The sequence below is a fragment of the Ochotona princeps genome, chromosome 33 (assembly GCF_030435755.1).
Source record: "Ochotona princeps isolate mOchPri1 chromosome 33, mOchPri1.hap1, whole genome shotgun sequence".
In the NCBI taxonomy this organism is placed as follows: Eukaryota; Metazoa; Chordata; class Mammalia; order Lagomorpha; family Ochotonidae; genus Ochotona; species Ochotona princeps.
In genome coordinates this window covers 1,009,067-1,028,747 of record NC_080864.1, presented here as the reverse complement: position 1 = coordinate 1,028,747, position 19,681 = coordinate 1,009,067, and the positions used below count along the sequence as shown (strand labels likewise).

General features: G+C 65.5%; 3 protein-coding genes across 4 annotated transcripts in view; 2 read left to right on the top strand and 1 right to left on the bottom strand.

Moving 5' to 3' along the window:
• Nucleotides 1–1,205, top strand: part of NDUFA13 (NADH:ubiquinone oxidoreductase subunit A13) — a 40,845-nt gene extending 39,640 nt beyond the window's left edge. The window contains exon 6 of the mRNA XM_004595521.3: nt 1,196–1,205. The gene's annotated coding sequence lies outside the window, so the exon portion shown is untranslated. The remainder of the gene's footprint in view (nt 1–1,195) is intronic.
• On the bottom strand, nt 1,053–11,527 carry ATP13A1 (ATPase 13A1). Its single transcript, XM_004595519.2, has 26 exons — nt 11,036–11,527; nt 8,845–8,934; nt 8,558–8,748; nt 7,953–8,025; nt 7,691–7,846; nt 7,543–7,612; nt 7,361–7,467; nt 7,145–7,274; nt 6,996–7,051; nt 6,635–6,761; nt 6,429–6,566; nt 6,235–6,355; nt 5,906–6,063; nt 5,499–5,674; nt 5,312–5,422; nt 4,791–4,916; nt 4,459–4,567; nt 3,369–3,568; nt 3,187–3,283; nt 2,957–3,117; nt 2,765–2,879; nt 2,433–2,629; nt 2,217–2,359; nt 2,029–2,140; nt 1,507–1,650; nt 1,053–1,407 (listed from the first exon to the last, which is right to left on the bottom strand). Exons 1-26 carry the CDS (start codon nt 11,414–11,416, stop codon nt 1,297–1,299), a joined length of 3,600 nt encoding a protein of 1,199 aa, XP_004595576.2. The 5' UTR covers nt 11,417–11,527; the 3' UTR covers nt 1,053–1,296.
• A 3,998-nt stretch (nt 11,528–15,525) lies between these two features.
• Nucleotides 15,526–19,639, top strand: ACP5 (acid phosphatase 5, tartrate resistant). Of its 2 annotated transcripts, XM_058657739.1 has the most exons (6): nt 15,528–15,818; nt 16,832–16,922; nt 17,136–17,396; nt 17,531–17,658; nt 18,243–18,588; nt 19,360–19,639. In XM_058657739.1, exons 3-6 carry the CDS (start codon nt 17,136–17,138, stop codon nt 19,600–19,602), a joined length of 978 nt encoding a protein of 325 aa, XP_058513722.1. In that variant the 5' UTR covers nt 15,528–15,818; nt 16,832–16,922; the 3' UTR covers nt 19,603–19,639. The 2 variants fall into 2 exon arrangements, with proteins under 2 accessions (XP_004595575.1, XP_058513722.1); XM_004595518.2 differs by lacking the exon at nt 16,832–16,922 and having other exon boundaries at nt 15,526–15,818.
• The last annotated feature ends 42 nt before the right edge of the window (nt 19,640–19,681 follow it).

Here is a 19,681-nt window from a genome sequence, read left to right as displayed (position 1 = left end):
TGGCGGGCACCTGTCCACGATCGGTCACGATGAGGCTTCCGGACGCGGTCAGTGGCAGCAGCCGCGTGAGCTGTCGGTGTGTGCAGGGAGCCGTGCGGGCTCACAGGTGGGCGGACGGGCTCCTGCGACCCACGCCAAGCTTTGGGTGGTGACCCACTGCCTCCCCCTGCGTGGCCCTGATGCCCTCAACTGTGAGGCACACAAACATGTACCACATTTAAAAAGCCATTATGGGGCCTGGCGGCGTGGCCTAGCGGCTAAAGTCCTCGCCTTGAAAGCCCCAGGATCCCATATGGGCACCGGTTCTAATCCCGGCAGCCCCACTTCCCACCCAGCTCCCTGCCTGTGGCCTGGGAAAGCAGTGGAGGACGGCCCAAAGCCTGGGGACCCTGCACCCGCGTGGGAGACCAGGGAGAGGTTCCAGGTTCCCGGCTTCGGATCGGCGCGTACCGGCCGTTGCGGCTCACTTGGGGAGTGAATCATCGGACGGAAGATCTTCCTCTCTGTCTCTCCTCCTCTCTGTATTTCCGGCTTTCCAATAATACTAAAATCTTTAAAAAAAAAAAAGCCATTATGTATTTGAAAGGGGGGAGGAGGAGAGACCTTCCCGGGGTTCACTCCCCGGGGTGCTCGGGCCAGAGCCAGGAGCCAGAACGCCCTGGAGCTCTCGGCAGGTGCACCTGGCCCGCTCCAGGCTGCTGGGTGACCTCACCCTGGCACCGGACGCCTGCCCCTGACCCTGCTGCTTTAGGATTCGCCCCATGTGTGCGATTCTATGACAGGAGCCAGAGAACTGCTCCAGACAGCTGCCCAGGACACGGGTCGTGCAGCTTGCGTCTTTCCTGTCACACACAGTGTGTGTATGTGCGAGTGTCAGGGGGAGGAGACACGCCACTGTCTGCCATAGCACAGGGAAGCGACGCTACAGGGGTCATCTCTTGGGGGTGCGGGCCAGACCTGCTGAGACATTCCACACCAAACACACGGCTTGTAGCGACCAAGGTGGCATGGCCCCACGACCCTCAGCCCGGAGACATACACACACACAGATGCAGGCTTCTTAAAACCTGGGGTGCTGCTTTATTTGCCAAAGGTGCCAGCCCTGGGCGGGCCCCACCAGCCAGGCCGGCGGCCGGCCCCGGGCATCCTGGCTCAGTCCTCAACGGGGCGGGCTGGCCGCGGCGAGGCATGGGGGCCGGCGGAGGGGCAGTGTTCTCTCCCGGGGTCCCGGCGGGGCCTCTGCTCCGCCCACGGAGGGGGAGCAGCCTGGGCTGGGCAGTGGGTGCTGGGCCCCCCTCAGGAAGGCACTTTCAGCTTTGGGGTCCCCAGCAGGAACTGCAGGACGCGGTCGGCCAGGAGCGCCAGGCAGAAGTCCAGCAGCAGGACCTTGGCAATGACCAGCTTGAACTGGAGGGGTGAGGGGTGGGTTGACAGAGAGAAAGAGCAGCGGTGAGCTGGGGGACCCCCAGAGGCCCCGCGTGGACGCCACCCCACGGGGACACTCACCTCCACGGGGATGTCCACGAGGCCGAACTGGCTGTTGAAGTCGGGCGAGGAGCCGAGCAGCAGGCCCAAGACGGCCAGCAGCGACAGGGCCAGGCTCCACACCAGCGGCCTGTTGTCCCACAGGCTCTCCATGAAGGGCGGGCCCTGCGGCAGGCGGGGTGAGCGCGGGCCCAGGGGAGCGGGCCAGGGGAGCGGGCACAGGCCCAGGGGAGCGGGCACAGGCCCAGGGGAGCGGGTACAGGCCCACAGGAGCGGGCCAGGGGAGCGGGCACAGGCCCAGGGGAGCGGGTACAAGGGAGCGGGCACAGGCCCAGGGGAGCGGGCACAGGCCCAGGGGAGCGGGTACAGGCCCAGGGGAGCGGGCACAGGCCCAGGGGAGCGGGCACAGGCCCAGGGGAGCGGGTACAGGCCCAGGGGAGCGGGCACAGGCCCAGGGGAATGGGCACAGGGGAACGGGCCCAGGGGAGCGGGCACAGGCCCACGGGAGCGGGCACAGGCCCAGGGGAGCGGGCACGGGCTCACCTTGTAGTTGACGGCAAAGGTGGCCATCTGCATGGCCATGGCCATGATGTAGACGGTGCTGTTCACCAGGCTCGGCTCAAACTCCTTGTACAGGTCCACGAACTGCTCCTGCCTGCGGGACCACGCACACGGTGTGTGAGCCCCTCCGGCCGGGCCCCGCAGCCCTCCCAGCCCCGGCGGGCACGCACTTCTCGGGGCTGCGGGCCTGGGCCTCCCGGTACAGGTAGACGAGGCTGAGGAAGTGCACCAGGAACTGGGACATGACCGTGAGCACCGTGTACAGGTTGAAGATGTTGGGCAGCGGCCGCTCGCGGGACAGCGTCTTGAGGGGCTGCCGAGGAGAGGGGCGTCAGGGCCCCGAGGGGCGAGGGGAGGCCAGCCCCGGGCCTGCAGGGGGACCCCACCTTGGACCTGGAGATGAAGAGGAAGCAGCCGGCCAGCAGCAGCCCCTGCAGCGTGGCCTGGAAGTCGCTGAACTTGACGCCCTCCAGGTAGAGCACGCTCTGGCTGTAGGCCAGGATCAGCGCGTTCAGCGCCAGGATCTTGAACATCTGCAGCGTCGTCACCAGCGTGCAGCGGCCCTGCTTGATCACGTGGCAGACTGCGGGGCGGGGCCAAGGCTGTGGGCGGGGCCGCGGGGCCACAGGAGGGGCTTTGCTCGGGGAGGAGGAGACAGGCGCTCGGTGGGCGGGGCCACCGGCTGTGGGCGGGGCTCGGGCCAGGGGCCGGGACTCACTGCACTGGATGGAGGACAGCTTGGAGGTGAAGGGCGCGGCGATGCTGGCGTCCCCCAGCTTCACGATGGGGGTGCTCTCGTCCTCCAGCTCCCTCAGCACCTGGCTCAGGCGGTCCTGCCAGGGCCGGGCAGCAGGGCTCAGCCCTGGGCAGGCGGGCAGGGGCGCGGCCCCCACTCGTGCTGAGAACTCACCTTTTGGGAGGACGGCTGCTCTTCGGGGGGCGGCAGCCTCTGCCTGGCCATCCTGGAGGCCGCCCTGCCTCCGCCGCCACTGTGGTTCAGGACCGGGCTGTCCCGGGGCCGGCGGCGCCGCTCCACCACCCGCTCGGGCGCGTTGGCCAGGAGCGCCACGCCTGGGGATGGGAGGGCGTCAGGGGGGCACTCCGGCGCTGCCCGTCCCCCCACACCGGTCCGGGGCTCACCCACGTCCGCGTGCTTCAGGGCGCCCACATCGTTCGTGCCGTCCCCACACATGAGGGTCACGTAGCCCAGCTCCTTCAGGCTGGTGATGACAAATTCCTGCAGGGCAGGGCCGGGGGGCTGAGCTGGGGCCCCGCGCCCACCCCCGGGCCGCCCCTTGCCCCCTGGGCCCAGCCGCCCCTACCTTCTGCTTGGGAGCCACGCGGGCGAACACCTGCACGTGGGGGATGAGGCACAGCAGCTGCTGGGGGTCGGTGGCCTGCAGGTGGGCCAGCCCGTCCCCCGTGAGGCAAAGGGCGTGCTCCTGCGCCAGCGCCTTCGGGGAGCCGGGGGCCAGGGGCAGCAGGATACTGCCGTCGATGGAGCGCCACTCGCACGGCCGGCCTGCGGGGCGGGGATACGGTGCGTGGCTGCGGCAGGATCAGGCACCCTGAGTGGGAAGGGTCTGGGATGGAAGTGCTGGGGCACAGGACCCCAGCAGCCCACTGTGCGCCGGGGTGTGGCCTCACATGGCTTACTCACCCCCTCAGCCCTGACCACCTCCGCCTGGCCCCAGCCTGCTGATGGCCCCGCATCAGTGAACCCTCGGACTGAGGACTCAGCCCCCTAAGGAGCCCCTCCCGCACAGCACCCCCGCACCCTGCCCCTCTGTGGGTGCCCCGGAGAAGCCTGGGGGGAGTAGTGGGATGGAGAAGCCCGTGAGGGAGCAGGTCAGTCCTGGCAGCTGAGCCCTCTGCCTCCCCGGGCACGAGGCCACCCCAGGACTCCCAGCCCACAGCCTGGGCCTACGCTCTCAGCAGAGGAGGCAACCTCCACTCGGCACCCCCCAGCCCACAGTCCTGGGCCTGGCAGCGCCAGCACCTGGCAGTGGGGAAGAAACAGATATGGGACCAACAGTACAGACGGGATGGCACCCAGGTTTTCTGGAAGGTTCTGGAAGCTACCATGCCTAGGCCCCACCCTCACCCCGTCAGCACCCACCACCTTACAGCCCTGCTCTGTGCGGTCGCCCGTGAGGGGCTGGGCAGCCCTGGGGTCAGACATGCAAGTCGCAGTCCCGAGCGACCCAGGGGGTTGGTTCGGTTTCACTTGGCATGAGCGTGAGGTCGCCAGCAAGCACGGCGAAGGCAGAGCAGGACGGCCGGGGAGTCCTGAGCAAAGCCCAGCTCGGCGCGACTGCTGAGGCCTGCACCGGGTGGTGACCGTGCGTGGCGGGGAGGGCCGGCCAGCTGCTGGGTAGTGACCGTGCGTGGAGGCAGGCCGGCGAGCCTGACCTTTCTCGGAGGGAGGCTGCAGGATGAGTGTGTGGGCCTTGTCGATGAAGTGCAGCTCCTGGGCCACGTGGCACGCGGTGAGCGGGTTGTCCCCCGTGATCATAACCACCTGGGGGAGAGGGCAAAGGGGAAAGGTTAACGTGGCTCAGAGCGAGGGACAGCTAAGACCCCAGTGGAGCACTCGGGGTCAGCTCTGCTCCGCGTCCTCCCGGCTTGGAGGAGGCCCTGGAGGAGCGGGAGTCGGCGGGGTCAGCTTCGGGGTGCCCAGCCCCTGCGGCTGCTTTCACCTCCGCGCCCCGAGTCGTGAGCGAGACGGACGCGCGGCTCCGTACCCGGTGGGACGCGTTCTGGATCTCCCGGATGACGGCCTTGGAGTCGGACTTGAGCGGACAGGAGACCACGATGAAGCCCACGAACTTGAGGCTGCATTCCAGGGCCTCCCGCTTGACCTCGCGGGCCTGGGGACACGTGCGCGGGGGGCCCTCAGCGCCTGCCTGGGGCGCCCAGCCCTCCGGGAGCCACAGGGAAAGGGCAGGGGGGACGGCGCAGGCTGAGGGCCAGGCGGCTCGCAGGGGCACTGAGGGAAGGCAGGACGGGGTACGGGCCGTGGTCCCCCCAGCAGCCCCAGAGAGGAGGTGGCAGGCTCGGGGAGGGGTCAGAAGCGAGTAAACTGGTCACCAGCTGGGGGCTGGAGCCCAGAGTTCTGGAAGGTTCTCCTAGCTGCAAGCTGCAAGCCAAATGAGCAGGAGCCGCAGCGGGAACAGGCCAAGGGGCAGACGGGGGGCCGCCGAGTGTGCCTGGCAGCAGGACGGGGGTCACACCGCCCCACCCACCGCCCCACCCACGGCCGCACCTGCTGGTGGGTGAGGTGCCCCAGCTCCTTGTAGCCCAGCGCCAGCACACGAGCCCCCTCCCGCGAGATCTCCGTGTGGATGTGATGGTAGTCGGCCGGGCACTGGGCAAACTGCAGGGGAGGCAGGGTGGAGGGGCGGTGAGCGGCCGCCCCGCCCCCAGCCCCCAGCCCCGGCGGGGGCGCTCACCATCGGGTGCAGGGTTTCGGGGGCGCCCTTCACGGCCGCGATGTAGCAGAGTTCCGTGGAGCCCAGCTTCTCGTAGGAGGCCAGCACGGACATTCGCTTTAGGGCACTGGCAAAATGAAAGCGCTGGTGAATTTTCAGCCCCTGAGTTTTAATACTTCGGGGAAATACTTTCTCATCTGGAAACAAACAAGCACAGAGCTCAGGGGCCTCGCCGGCGAGGCAGCCGCACCCCTCCCGCCCTGCCCGCCCCTGCCCTGCGAGGCGGCTGGCTCGGGGCGCCCCGGACATCCCCCCACACCTGCGGCCAGAGCGGACGAAGCCCTCCGCCCAGGCCGCGCCTCGTGCCCTTGACTGGGGGAGCTCCAGCGCCAGCCCCCCGCCCGGGGCCAGAGCCCCCCGCCCCTCACCCTTGGTCAGCGTCCAGTCCACGGCGGTCAGCATGGCCTTCTCCAGGGGGTCCCCCACAAGGGTCCCGTCCTCCAGCTGCATGAGGGAGTGGCACGAGGCCAGGGCCCGGTGCGTCTCCACGGGGATGCTGCTCACGGGTGTCACCTCCTTGCCGTCTCTGCGAGGAAGGGCTGGTCAGCAGGTGCACCCCCCCGCACGCAGGAGCACCTGCCCACGCAGCCCTGCCCCCCCCAGGTCACGGTGGAGCCAAGGGCAGGCGGGCTACCCCAGAAATGGGCCTGCAGCCACTGGGCTGCGTGCCCCCGCCCCCAGGACGCCCGTCGGTCACCTCAGGCCGGCCACACCGCGCACCACGAGGCTGTCGCTGGTCAAGGTGCCCGTTTTGTCAAAGCAGCACACCTCCACCTTGCCGGCAAAGGGGATCCGGAAAGGCTCCGTGCAGTACATGTCTGCGGGAGGCAGGCGGGGGACGGGTCAGAGGTCGCCAGCCCCCGCGCACCTCCCCCGGCCGCGGGCACTCACAGAGCTTGGCCAGGGCGATGAGCGAGGTGTTGACGGCCAGCGAGAGCTCGATGGGCAGCTCGGGGGGCACGACCGACGTGAGGATGAGCGTGCACTCCAGGAAGAGCTTGTAGCGGTTGCGGCTGGGGTCCTTGGTACCTGCGAGGCGGTGCCCTTCAGCCTGGGCGCGGCCGGGCACCGGGCGAGGGGGGCTGCACGGCACTGACCTTCGATCCACACGTAGGCGGCCGCGGCGATGGCGAACACCAGGAGGAAGAGGATGAAGATGAAGGTCTCCAGGTTGTTGGCGGTCACCCGCTTCACCCCGAACAGGATGGTGCGCAGCAGCTTGCCCTGTGGGGGCAGGCACCCGGCCTTGAGCGTGGGCGGCTTGAGGGTGGGCAGCACGGAGGCTGGCTTTGAGGGTGGGCGGGCACGGAGGTTGGCCTTGAGCGGGGGGGTGGGCACGGAGGGGAAAGTGACATGGGACCACCAGGATGAACCCGTCGGGGGCATTCTGGGGTCAGACAGGAAGGAAGTCCTGCTGCCCCTGACCAGGGCACCCACAGGCCCCAGGCAAGCTCGCACCTGGGATGTGTTGAACCCGGTCCGCAGCACATAGGCCACACAGCCGTTGTCGACGGCTGCAGAGACAAGCAGGGGGGACCATCAGGGGGCCGCCATCAGGGGGCCTGTGGCTGGGGAGGAGCCCGTGCGCCCGCCGGCGGGGCACCTACGCTTCAGGCCCGTGCTGGCCTTCTGGGGCGGGATGTGCTGCACCACCTTGGTGCCCCCGAAGATGACGTGCAGCCGCGAGTCGGCCTGCAGGTCCAGCACGCGCTCCGGGCTGAGGTCCTCAATGGGCTCCTGGGGAAGGGGCGGCGTGGGTGGGCAGCCAGCCTCTGCCAGGGCGGGGCGGGCACAGCCCCCCAGGCATCCCGACCGCCCCGCACCTTCATCTGCGGCACCGACTCCCCGGTCAGCATGGCCTCGTCCACGATGCAGCGGCCACGCAGCAGCAGCACGTCGCACGGCACCAGGTTCTCCTGCGGAGAGCGGCCTGCGCGCGGCCAGGGGTCAGCTGCGGAAGCCCCGGGGCGGGGACCGAGGCGGCCGCTCCCCCCAGCCCGCTCACCGACGGACACGATGTCGCCGGGCACGATCTCATCACTGGCCACGGGCCTCCACTTGCGGTTTCGGTAGACCTGGCGAGGTGCGCGTGGGTCAGCACGCAGCCAGAGCCGCCGTCGCCGCGGCCCCGCACCCCCGCCACGCGGGCACACCTGGATCACGTGGGGCTTGTTGCCCATCTTGCGGATCTCGGCCATGTTGCGCATCTGCTGCTGCACCAGCGACGCCTCGAAGGCCACCAGCATGGACAGCGTGAAGACGCTGTAGTACCAGTACTCGTCCAGACACCAGAGCCCCACGCAGAACACCTGCACACGCCAGCCTGTCGCCCCTGCCCGCCCGCTGCCCACCTGCTGCCCGCCGGCCCCGGGAGTCCCTGGGCGGACAGGGGGCGGGGCAGGGACGCTGCCATACCTGGAACACGAAGAAGGGGGCCGTGGCTCTCTCCTTGAAGAGCTCTGAGAAGTCGGGCACTACCATCTCGGCCCTGCGGGAGACCAAAGCCCACATCCGGTCCCCAGAAGCCAGGCCTCCGGGGACCTGTGGGTCCCACCCCAACACTGGCACCCCACAGCAGGTGCATCCGCAGGCTGGAGGCAAGGCAGGGCCCAGCAAGCCGGGCTTTGCCAGCACCTCCTGCTGCCGCCTGCACACGGCTGGAGCCACACAGGGACAGTGGGGGATGGGAGCGCAGGGGGCAAGCAGACCCTACTGGGGCCCAAGATGAGACGTCACCTTCCTGTATCTGCTGTCAGCACCCTCGTATGGGGCCAAGAGGAAGCGCCCGGCTGCGGCCCTGCCTCCCGCCCCTGCCCTCCGTCGCTGCTCTGCCCGAACCGGCACGGGGTCCCAGGGCTGCCCCTCACCCGTCCCCGCCCGGCCCATCTGCACACGACCCAGGGCTGCCCCTCCGTCCCCGCCCGGCCCATCTGCACACGACCCAGGGCTGCCCCTCCGTCCCCGCACGGCCCATCTGCACACGTGCCAGGGCTGCCCAGGGAGCGGCCCTGCGGTCTCACCTGTTACTCCCGTACTTCTTCTCAGCGGCGCGGATCTCGGCGTCCTCCTGGAAGCCGCGATGGGTCTGGTAGAAGGAGAAGGCGTTGCCCACGGGAAAGGCCACGGGCACGAAGCGCTTCTTCTCCAGGGCGTCATACGAGTACTTGGTCTTCTGGAACTCGAAGCACAGCACCTCCAGGCCATCCTCGCCCTGCGCCAGCCAGCAAACGGGTGTGGGCCTCACCGCCCTGCGTCTGCTGGCAGCGGGCACTGCCACACGTCCCCCGGCCCGGGCAGGTCACCCCACCTTGTCGCGGTGCAGGGCCACGAGCTCCGTGGAGCCGTTGTTGGGGGTCGGCACCACCTTCACAAGAGTTGCCTTGCGGGGGTCGTGCTCCTGTGGGGACAAGGCACCGTGGGCGATTCCTGAAGCCTCAGCTCTGTGGGTGCACGGGTGGGTGGGTGGCTGGGCCACGCCCCAAGGCCCCAAGTGGCCGACGGGACAAAGGGCGGCACCTGTGCCCAGGAGTGCCATCCTCCGACCAGAGGTCACAGCCGATGCCCAACGCCCAGGGCTCTGCGGAAGGCGCCCAGAACTGCAGGGGCAAGCGTAGCAGGACGGAGCTGGGGACACACCCTCCGGCTGGCACAACCCACAGGGGCCCTCCTCCTGCCCTGCCTGCCTCTGGCTTTTACTTGTAATTGTTTGCCCTCCTCAACCAGCAGGGCAGGACCGGAGGAAAGCCAGGCACCAGGGGCGCCATCAGGGTCTCCCAGGGTTGGGAGGGGAACAGCAGGGATCCCCAAAGACGTGAGCCGTCCCCCTGCTGGCTCGGCCATCAGCCGGGCTCCTGGGAGTGTCAGCGACCGGGGTGCCCCGCCAGAAGCTCCCTGGCAGCACTCCAGCCGTCCACTCTCTCCAGCAGCAGCTGCAGAGGCCACAACACTGAGGGCTCCACCTGCTCGGCCCCCCGAGTCTGGCCCCTCGCCTTCCCCACCCGACTGCCGCTGCCTGGCTGGACTCTGACCCGCGCCGGGCAGGGGAGGCACAGCTGGGACCTGGAGGGACATCATGTCACACGCCAGGCAGGTTCACTGGCCACCAAGTCATGAGAAATACTCAAGTCCCTCTCCTAGTGGACAGAAAAGTGGACTGAGGGTTCAGCGATGGCTCAACGGGCTAACCCTCTGTTTGCAAGTGCTGGCACCTCATATGGTTCAAGTCCCAGCAGCTCCACTTCCCATCCAGCTCCCTGCCTGTGGCCTGGGAAAGCAGTGGAGGACGGCCCAAAGCCTTGGGACCCTGCACCCGCGTGGGAGACCCGGGAGAGGCTCCTGGCTCCTGGCTTTGGATCAGCTCAGCTCTGATCGCTGTGGTCACTTGGGGAGTGAACCAGTGGACGGAAGATCTTCCTCTCTGTCTCTCCTCCTGTCAATTGTGCCTTTCCAATACAAATAAATCTTTAATCCACTGGCTCGCTCCCCCCACGTCCACTACAGTAGAGGTTACATCAGGCCCAAGTCAGGGGTCCCCCCACCCCTGGACCCCAGAGGGCCACACGAATGCCCGACAACTTGGGACCTTCTGGGTGTTCATTAGCGGAGGAGCTGGAGTCAGGCCCGCCCCCAGCACAGGATGTGGCTGTCCCAAGGGGGCATTTAGCCTGCGCCCCCCAGACCTCTGCCAGGGTACACGGCTGCATGGAGCAGCCTGAACACCAGGCCTCCCACCGGGTGCTGGGCCCAGGGCGGGCACCTTGGCAGCGTTACCTCGGCTGCTGCCCAGCACGGCCCAGAGGAAAGGGACCGGGTGCTCCCGTTCCAAGACAGGGAAACCCCAAACCGGGAGGGAGGGCTGCCTGACTGCTGCCCCTAGCAGCAGGCTCTCCTGGGAGGGCACGGGCACTGCCTGGCTGGCACCTGGCATCCCCTGGTCGCTGCCTGCCCGCAGGGCACGGGCACTGCCTGGCTGGCCCCTGGCATCCCCTGGTCGCTGCCTGCCCGCAGGGCACGGGCACTGCCTGGCTGGCCCCTGGCATCCCCTGGTCGCTGCCTGCCCGCAGGGCACGGGCACTGCCTGGCTGGCCCCTGGCATCCCCTGGTCGCTGCCTGCCCGCAGGGCACGGGCACTGCCTGGCTGGCCCCTGGCATCCCCTGGTCGCTGCCTGCCCGCAGGGCACGGGCACTGCCTGGCTGGCCCCTGGCATCCCCTGGTCGCTGCCTGCCCGCAGGGAACGGGCACTGCCTGGCAGTCTCCTGCTGGCCCCCGGTCACTGCCTGGGGGTACAGCTCTCGGCTGCACCCAGACGGGGGGCGTGGGGGCGTCGGGGTCGCAGCAGGTGCGCAGAGGGAGCCCCCGTCCAGGGCCCTGGGCGCACCGCAGTCCCCCCAGCGACAGCAAGTTGCACGCCCCCCGCCGGGGCGGCACAGGAGGACGTCGGGGGAGGGGCTCGGCCTCTGGGGAGTCGGGGGGCTGCGGCTCGTGCACGCGCACTTACCGGGGTGCAGGTGAGCGCGCAGTGCGCGTGCACCGACCAGTGCCCGGACAGCACGGTGAGCGCGTGCGCCAGGCCGATGGCGGCCAGCACGAGCAGGGCGGCCTCGGGGACATGCGGCCAGCCGCTGCCCCAGCCCCAGCAGCCCGACGCGGCGGCCGCCAGCCAGCCCGGGTACAGCAGCCCGGCGAACGGCAGCACGGTGAGGCGCCGCGCCAGCGCCCGCCGCCGGTACGGCCACACGCCGGCCACCAGCTCGTCGCCCGGCTCGATGAGCGCCGGCCCGGCCGCCAGGGCCGAGTGTCCGCGCCGCGGGGCCCCGTCCGACACGGCCTCGCGCGCCCCGACCCCGCCGGCCGCCGCGCTGCCCACCGCCGCCGCCATCTTCCCCGCGCCGCCTCGCTTCCCGGGCTTCCGCTTCCGGAGCGCGAGGCGACGGGCGCTCGGGGCGGCCCCGCGGGTTGCGCGAACGGCGGCGGGCGCAGAGCGGAAGCGCGGCGGCCACCACGCCACCGGCACTGCCGGAAGCGGAAGGACAGAGCCGCGCTGGCTTCCCCGACCGCCACGGAGCGCTGCGCTCGCCCGAGGAGGCGGAGCCTGGACACGACGCGGGCCAATCAGGGAAGGGCCGGTGTCCTTGACGGATGGGTGCGTTGGGGGCGGGGCGTGTGGGTGGGCGGAGTCAACGGAAGGGGCGTGGCCTGGAGGTAACCGGTGGTAACCTCTCCAAGTACTTGCTATCCGTATTGATTGTTGTTTATTGAAACTTTTTCTTTATTAAACTATATTATTTCGCCCGATTCGTCCGGAAGAGGCTCCCGCCTTCGAATGGGCTCACCTGGGGAGTGAACCAGCGGACGGAGGATCTTCCTCTCTGTCTCTCCTCCTCCCTGTATATCTGACTTTGTAATAAAAAATGAATAAATCTTAAAAAAAAAAAAAGGAAAATTCTGCGGTGGAAGTGGGCCGGGCGTGCCACACGAGGGCAGCAGGGGGTAGGACACGGGCAGCTAGAGGCAGCCGGGCGCAAACAAGGGGAACTGGGGCCTTTCCCTTTGCTGTATTGGTTTTTTTTTTTCTTTTTTTAATAGCAAGCACCACGAGGACTGGCCAAAGCCTTGGGACCCTGCACCCACGCGGGAGACCTGGAAGAGGCTTCTGGCTCCTGGCTCCTGGCTTTGGATGTGTATATCTGATTTTCCAATAAAAACAAACAATTCTTTTTTTTTTCAAAATAAACATATAAATAAAAAATAACTAGCGAGCACCTTCGCCCATTTTTCCCAGCTGCTCCACCCGCCCGGAGGGCCACAGCCAGCGGACAGCTGGCAGAGCCAGAGGTGTCCCTCCCCGCTGTGGACAACTTGGTGCAGCGCCCACCTTCCTGGAAGTGGAAAGGCTCTGTCCCCTGCAGCCCCTCCTGGTCTCCCGCCTGCTCTGTTCTCTCCTGGAATCAGCCACTTTGTGTTTTCAGCTGTTTGGGCAGAAAATGAAGAAGAAGAAGAAAAACCTCCATCCCCAAGGTGACTTTGTAAATAAATGTAATCTCCAGCTATTTAAGAAGAAGAGAAAGCAGGGGGAGGGGTTTCTCTTCCGCCTTGGAGTTGCAGTTAGAACAATCTGGTCCTCTCCCCCTGCCCAGGGGCTCCTGCTCCTGGCTTTGCAGGATTCTTCCAGGTGGGCATGGATTTGAAAGGCAGAGTGACAGGGAGAAGGAGAGAGAGAGCTTCCATCTGCCAGCTCAGCTCCCTGTCAGTTCCTTGCAGGGCTGAGTGGCAGGGACTGTGAATGGGCCGACTGAGCCATCGCGGCAGCCAGCCCCTCTGCGGGATTCCCTCCCTAACGCTCCAATGCTCACACCGCAAGCCCAGTTCACCTACTGAAGAATATTCATGCGGAAGTGACAGGAAATGACCCCTGGCAATCTCTTGTGTCCAAGAGCCAAGTTCTTACCCCACCGGGTCCCAGGTTCGAGTGCCGGCTCTTCTACTTCGGTTCCGGCTCCCTGCTGGTTCACCTGGGGAAGGTGCTGAGTCCCCTCACCCACCTCAGAGGCTCAGTGGAGTTCCTGGCCCAGCACCAGCCGTGGTGACCACTTGGGGAGCAAAGCTGCATTAAATATGAATCATCCAATATTTTTGAAAATAAATTCATCCAGGTGTGTGCAAGGTGAGGAGTTTAGCCACTTGGCTACTGTGCTGGGCCCAAGTTGTATTTTTAAGAATACAAATAGAAGTTTATTTCCTAAGGATACAAATGAGTGTCTTTTTTATAGAACACAAAACACATTTTTCTAAGAATACAAGTAAAAGTTTATTATTATCTTTTTTTAGATTGCAAAGAAGTTTCTTCACGGAATGCAAATAGTGTATTTTCACTGTGTCCAAAGACACATCGGCACTGACTTTTTTAGAATACAAGCAAAAAAAAAAAATAGAATACAAGCGGACGTTTCTTTGGAATACAAATATTTACGTCTTACTTCTCTCTTTTTTTAATTAAAAAAAACCACAGGTGCCCACATGCCCAGGATGGAAATAACCTCACACTTGGTGGGTGCAGGGTGTGAACCAGGAGGCCTGTGGCTCCTGGGAGAGCTGAGTGTCTTCCCAGGGGACACCCCTCCCCCCACACACCCTGCCCAAGCTGGGTGGGGAGGGGGCGCGCCCCCAGCTCCAGCTCCCCAGTTCTGCTGCTCTCCCACCCCCCAACCATAGTTTTCCACTCTCCACCCTGGATGCTGGTCAACCCCATCCCACCCTCACCGCACTCTGGAGCCCCCGCCCCACTTTCCTGCCATGGTCCAGCACGGGCCTCCCTGCCCCTCGCCCTTGGTGGTCCCAGCTCCTGGACTTCTGGAATAGTCCAGGCAGGCACTCGCCCCGACCTCAGAGCTGAGCCCCAGACCACGCAGAACCCCGGGCCATGGCCTCCTCTGCCCACGCCCGACCTCAGAGCTGAGCCCCAGACCACACAGAACCCCGGGCCATGGCCTCCTCTGCCCACGTCCCACCTAGCAGCACAGCTATGGCAGTCTGACCAACTGCCCCAGGCTGTCTGCCCTCTGAGCTCCAGGCACTATCTCTTCTTGTCCCTGGCTGATGTGCTCACAGCATCAAGGCTTCAAGGCTGAACTTGGCACATGAGGTCGGGGCCGGTCTACAGGTGCAGGCCCCTCACCTTATCCCCCCCACCAAGTTCAGGATGGGGTACCATCAAGATTTCTTTGCCCTTGACCTAATTCTTTCTTTTTAAGATTTATTTCTTTTTATTAGAGTCAGATATACGGAGAGGAAGAGAGACAGAGAAGATCTTCCGTCTGCTGATTCACTCCCGAAGTGACCACAAAGGCCGGAGCTGAGCTGATCCATAGCCAGGAGCTTTTTCTGGGTCTCCCACGCGGGTTCAGGGTCCCAAGGCTTTGGGCCGTCCTCCACTGCTTCCCCAGGCCACAGGCAGGGAGTGGGTTCTTTCCCGCTTGAAGCCCCTCCTATCACCAGGACGGAGTCTCTCTTCTCAGATTTTCTAATGAAACTTGCTTTGAAACTAAACTCTGTCCTCATGAAATCCTTTCCTGTGAGACAAGAAATGAGGTTGCTGCTGTATTCTGGGTCGACAACCCTACAGTACATCCACGGTGCCAGGTGCTGCGTGCGCCCTGCCCAGCCTGAGCCGCAGCCCCAGCTCTTACGCTCACCAGTGGGCGCTGCCGCCCAGCAGGGAAGTGCCCAGAGGTCTCCTACCAGGCCCATTCCCAGCTTACGTCTTGTGTATGCTGGTGGGTACTTCGATCCAGCCTGGCATGGCCCACCCACAGTCTCAGCTCTTGGTGGTGGGTGCCTTGGGACCCTTCCCCCGCTTAGGAGACCTGAAGAGGCTTCTGGCTCCTGGCTTCGGATCGGCTCAGTTCCAGCCATTGTGGCCACTTGGAGCCAACAGATGAAAGATCTTTCTCCGTCTCTCCTTCATCTGTAAATCTGCCTTAAAAAAAAACCACCACTCTGGAATAACACTGAGCATGTGTCCTTTATTGCAGCCGGGTAGGAACTGGGAGCGGGGGTGGAGGGCGAGAAAACACAGCTCCTGCCATGCTGGTAGGATGAGGGCTGCCAGGGCAGGGGAAGGGACGAGATGGAGGAGGAGAGTTTTGCGGGCTGTGGGGAAGGAACGGCTCAGGATGCAGGATGGGCTGTGAGAATCACTCCGTACATGCTTACGCGCGCAGCCTGAGGCTAAAGGCAGCAAATTTCCTTACCAGAGCTGGCACCACCCTCCAACATCCTCCCCGCCCCCGTAGAGCTGGGCACCCCACTGCCCCAGACTCGCCCGTTATGGCAGGCAGGTGGTACCGAGCATCGCGAGGGGCATACAGAGAGAGAGGGAGCGAGTCCTGACTCCCCATGAGCCCATGTCACAGACCGGGAGACTGAGTCCACGGGAAAGGCGGGCGCGCGGGGGCTGGAGGCGGGGCGAGGAGGCGCACGCGGCGGCTGCCCTCCCCGCCGCTCCGGCGGCTCACCTGGGCTCGTCCGGGGCCCCCGCGGGCAGGGCGGACCGCCCGACGCCTCTTTAAAAAGCCCGGCCAGCCTGGAGAGCCAGCTCTCTCCGGTGCGAACCTGTAGCTACGTCCCTGGACCCTGGGGAGCCCACTCCGGTGCGCCCAGCCCCGCCTGGCTGGGACCCGGGCGTCCCGCGCGCGGCTCCGTCCGAGGGGTCCCCGCCTGCCCCGCGCCACGCCAGCTTCTCCGTCCTGTTCGTCCCCTCCCCGAGGGGCTGCGGGACCCGGGTGAGTCGCTGCCGCTGGCCGGACCTTCAAAGTGGAAACCCCAGGGATCTGGGAGTGGGGGTGCGAGTGAACGTGGAGGAGGCGATGAGACAGAGAAGGGGCGCGCAGGTGCAAGGCCCCCTCGGTGCCCTGGGAGACCTGCGGACGGCAGGCTAGGAATGCGGGGTCAGAAGTCTGTGGTCACACGGCCGCGTGTCCCCAGCGGGCGCCTCCCCAGCCGCCTGCCTGCCGGCTTCCTCTCTGGGGATGGGGGTGGGCAGGGTGGGAACACTTCCCGGAAAAGGGAGGCCACCCCCGTTTGTGGGGCGAAGGAGGGAGGTCAGAGTCCCACGTGCCCGTGCTGGCCAGGCCAAGGGCACAAACCCAGGCAGACATTCAGGCGCATGGCTGCTGGGTGCCAACCTCCCCCACTCCCAGCCACCCACCCAGGGCTGCCACAGGCAGAGCAGTGCGCTGGCGGGCAGGCCCAGCTGCACCCCGGAAATAGACACACCCGGACCAGGATGGGCGCCTGGGTGGGTGTGGATGGGAAACAGTGTCTGGGGCTCCCAGGGCAGGCCTGCAGGGGTGTGTGTGTGTGTGTGGACCTCCCACTCAAGACCCGGCACTTGGGTATACACAAACACCCACGGGTGTAGACGCCCACTCAGACACACGTGGGCGTGCACACAACACCCGTGACACTGATACACTTGGCCATGGGACACAGAGATGTGCGCATGCATAGGTCACGGGGGCACACGTGACGGTCACGCAGTGCACACTGGCATACGGCACACACCGACACACACCCACCCGGACACACGGGGACCCGCACCTACAACACAGGGCAGTCACACCCACCGACATGAACACACACCACGCCCTGCTGCGAGCAGTCCCAGGACCTCCCCCGCTTGTCCAGCGGGACCAGCCCTGCCCCCCAAACCCCAGGCCAGACGCTGGGGAAGTAATGAACTCACATGACCCTGGAGAAGGTACATCATCATTCCTTCCAACCCACTTCTGCCCAGGGGACAATAAAGGGGCGGCCAGCAACCTCCTTCCCGCTTGGAGCCCACCTGCCTTGCAGAAGCCCGCTGACTGGCCTTGCGTCTCAGCAGGGTGAGTGTCCAGTGGGCTGCTGTGAGCTGGGGTGGGGAGCCAGAGCAGCCAGGGCCTCCTGCCGCCCCCTCCTGCACCGCGCACTGTGCACGCGTGGCGATGGCTTGAACCTTCCTGTGCCAGCGCGAGTCCCTGCTTCTTGGGGTCCCTAGAGGAGGAGCCTGGCGCCAGGGCCCCTTTACGAAGCCCAGCCTCCCTTCACCCGCGTCCCAGATGGACCCGTGGACGTTCCTCCTGATCCTGCAAGGCGCCCTCCTGCTGCCCGGCGCCGACGGTGCCACCCCCACGCTGCGTTTTGTGGCCGTGGGTGACTGGGGAGGCGTCCCCAATGCCCCGTTCCACACGGCCCGGGAGATGGCCAATGCCAAACAAATGGGCAAGGTCGTGCAGATGCTGGGCGCCCACTTCGTCCTGTCCCTGGGCGACAACTTCTACTTCAACGGCGTGCAGAGTGTCAATGACAGAAGGTTCCAGGTGCTGGCTCTCGGGGTGGGGATGGGGCACGGGGAAGGAGCCGCCCTGGGGAGCCCCTGATTGGGCTGGCGGCACGGGGGTGTTGGCATGACCGTGTGGCTGGCCGCTGGGGGTGCGCTTGCTGTCCACTGCAGGAAACCTTCGAGGACGTGTTCAACGACCGCTCACTCCAGAAAGTGCCCTGGTACGTGCTGGCCGGGAACCATGACCACCTTGGCAACGTCTCGGCCCAGATCGCCTACTCCAAAGTCTCCAAGCGCTGGTGAGCTTCGTCCTGGGAAAGGGAGGGTGCTGAGGCAGCAGCGCCTGGGGAAGAAACTGAAAGGCCCGAGTTCAAGTCCTGGCTCTGCTGCTTTTCGTTCTAGCTCCCAGCTGGGAGGCAGCTGGGGATGGCTCAGGGGCTCGCGTGTGTCTGTGCCACCCGCCGGGGAGACCCAGATGCAACTCCTGGCTTTGGGCTGGTCTGGCCCTGCCTGTGGCAGGCATTTAGGGCCTGAGCCAGCAGATGGCAAGTTTTGTTTTTTTGGAGGATTTATTTCTTTGGAAAGCAGAGTGACACACACGTATACAGAAAGAGAATTTGCTCTTTGCTTGCTGATTCACCCCTCAAGTGACTGCAATGGTCGCAGCTGAGTTGATCAGAAGCCAGAAGCCAGGAGCCTCTTCTGGGTCTCCCACGCGGGTGCAGGGTCCCCAGGCTTTGGGCCGTCCTCCACTGCTTTCCCAGGCCACAGGCAGGGAGCTGGATGGGAAGCGGAGCTGACGGGACTCGAACTGGTGTCCATATGAGATGCCAGCATCTTGGTGAGCCTGCCTGGTGTCCTCACCCCGCCCCATCACTCGCAGGAACTTTCCTGGTCTCTTCTACCGGCTACACTTCCGAATCCCTCGCACCAACGTGTCCGTGGCCATCTTCATGCTGGACACAGTGACGCTGTGTGGCAATTCGCACGACTTCCTCAGCCAGCAGCCCGAGCGGCCCCGGGACCTGGGCCTGGCCCGCACGCAGCTGGCCTGGCTCAAGCGACACCTAATGGACGCCAAGGAGGACTACGTGCTGGTGGCCGGCCACTACCCGGTGTGGTCCATCGCGGAGCACGGCTCGACCCACTGCTTAGTGAAGAAGCTGCAGCCACTGCTGGTCAAGTACAAGGTTACAGCCTACCTGTGTGGCCATGACCACAACCTGCAGGTGAGGCTCCCAGGGGGCCGGGACAGAGGGGCTTGCATTCTTATTTTTTTAAGATTTACTTATTTGGAATAGAAAGGCAGATTTACAGAGACAAGGCGAGACAGGAAGATCTTCCATGTGCTGGTTCACTCCCCAGGAAGTGGCCGCACTGGCTGGAGCTGAACTAATCCTAAGCCAGGAGCCAGGAGCCTCCTCCGGGTCTCCCACGCGGGTGCAGGGTCCCAAGGCTGTGGGCCGTCCTCCACTGCTTCCCCAGGCCACAGGCAGGGAGCTGGGTGGGAAGTGGGGCAGCCGGGATTAGAACTGGCGCCCATGTGGGATCCTGGCACATGCAAGGTGAGGCTTTAGTCACTAGGCTACCAAACTCTGTTGTCTATGCTCAAGTTCTGTGTTCTTGAGCCAGGAGCACGTCCCCCGCCCCCACAAGCCACAGCAGTGCCTTCCAGAGCGGCCACAGGCCAGCAAGCTTTAAATTCACCACTCAAAGTGACAATGTGGGGAGCCAGTGTTAGGGGGTGCAGTGAACCACCACCCACCACGCCGGTTCCCAGGTGAGAGCTTGGCTGCCCAGTGTGCCGTCCAGCTCCCTGCCAGCCAGGTGGGCAGACCCGGATGGAGGTCCTGGCTGCCTGGGGGGAGCGGCCCGTCTCCCCAGCCCTGTCTTTGCTGCGTCGTTCAGATCAGCCCTGACCTTGGACTTTGCGGCCGGTGTCCTGTGTGTGCTTGGCGCACGCCGACCCTGGCTTTTGCGTGCCCCCTTCCCACCTTCAGTACCTGCAGGATGAGAGCGGCGTGGGCTACGTGCTGAGCGGGGCAGGCAACTTCATGGATCCGTCTACGCAGCACCAGCACAGCGTCCCCAATGGCTACCTCCGCTTCCACTACGGGGCCGAGAGCTCGCTGGGCGGCTTCGTCTACGTGGAGATCACCCCCAAAGACATGACCCTCACCTACATGGAGGCGTCGGGCAAGTCCCTCTTCAAGACCAAGCTGCCGAGGCGGGCCAAGGCCTGAGGGTCCTGGTGGAGAGGGGGCAGTTGGGGCGGCCGGGTGGGTGGGCGCCGCGTGGTCCCCGCGCCGCGGCAGGAACGCA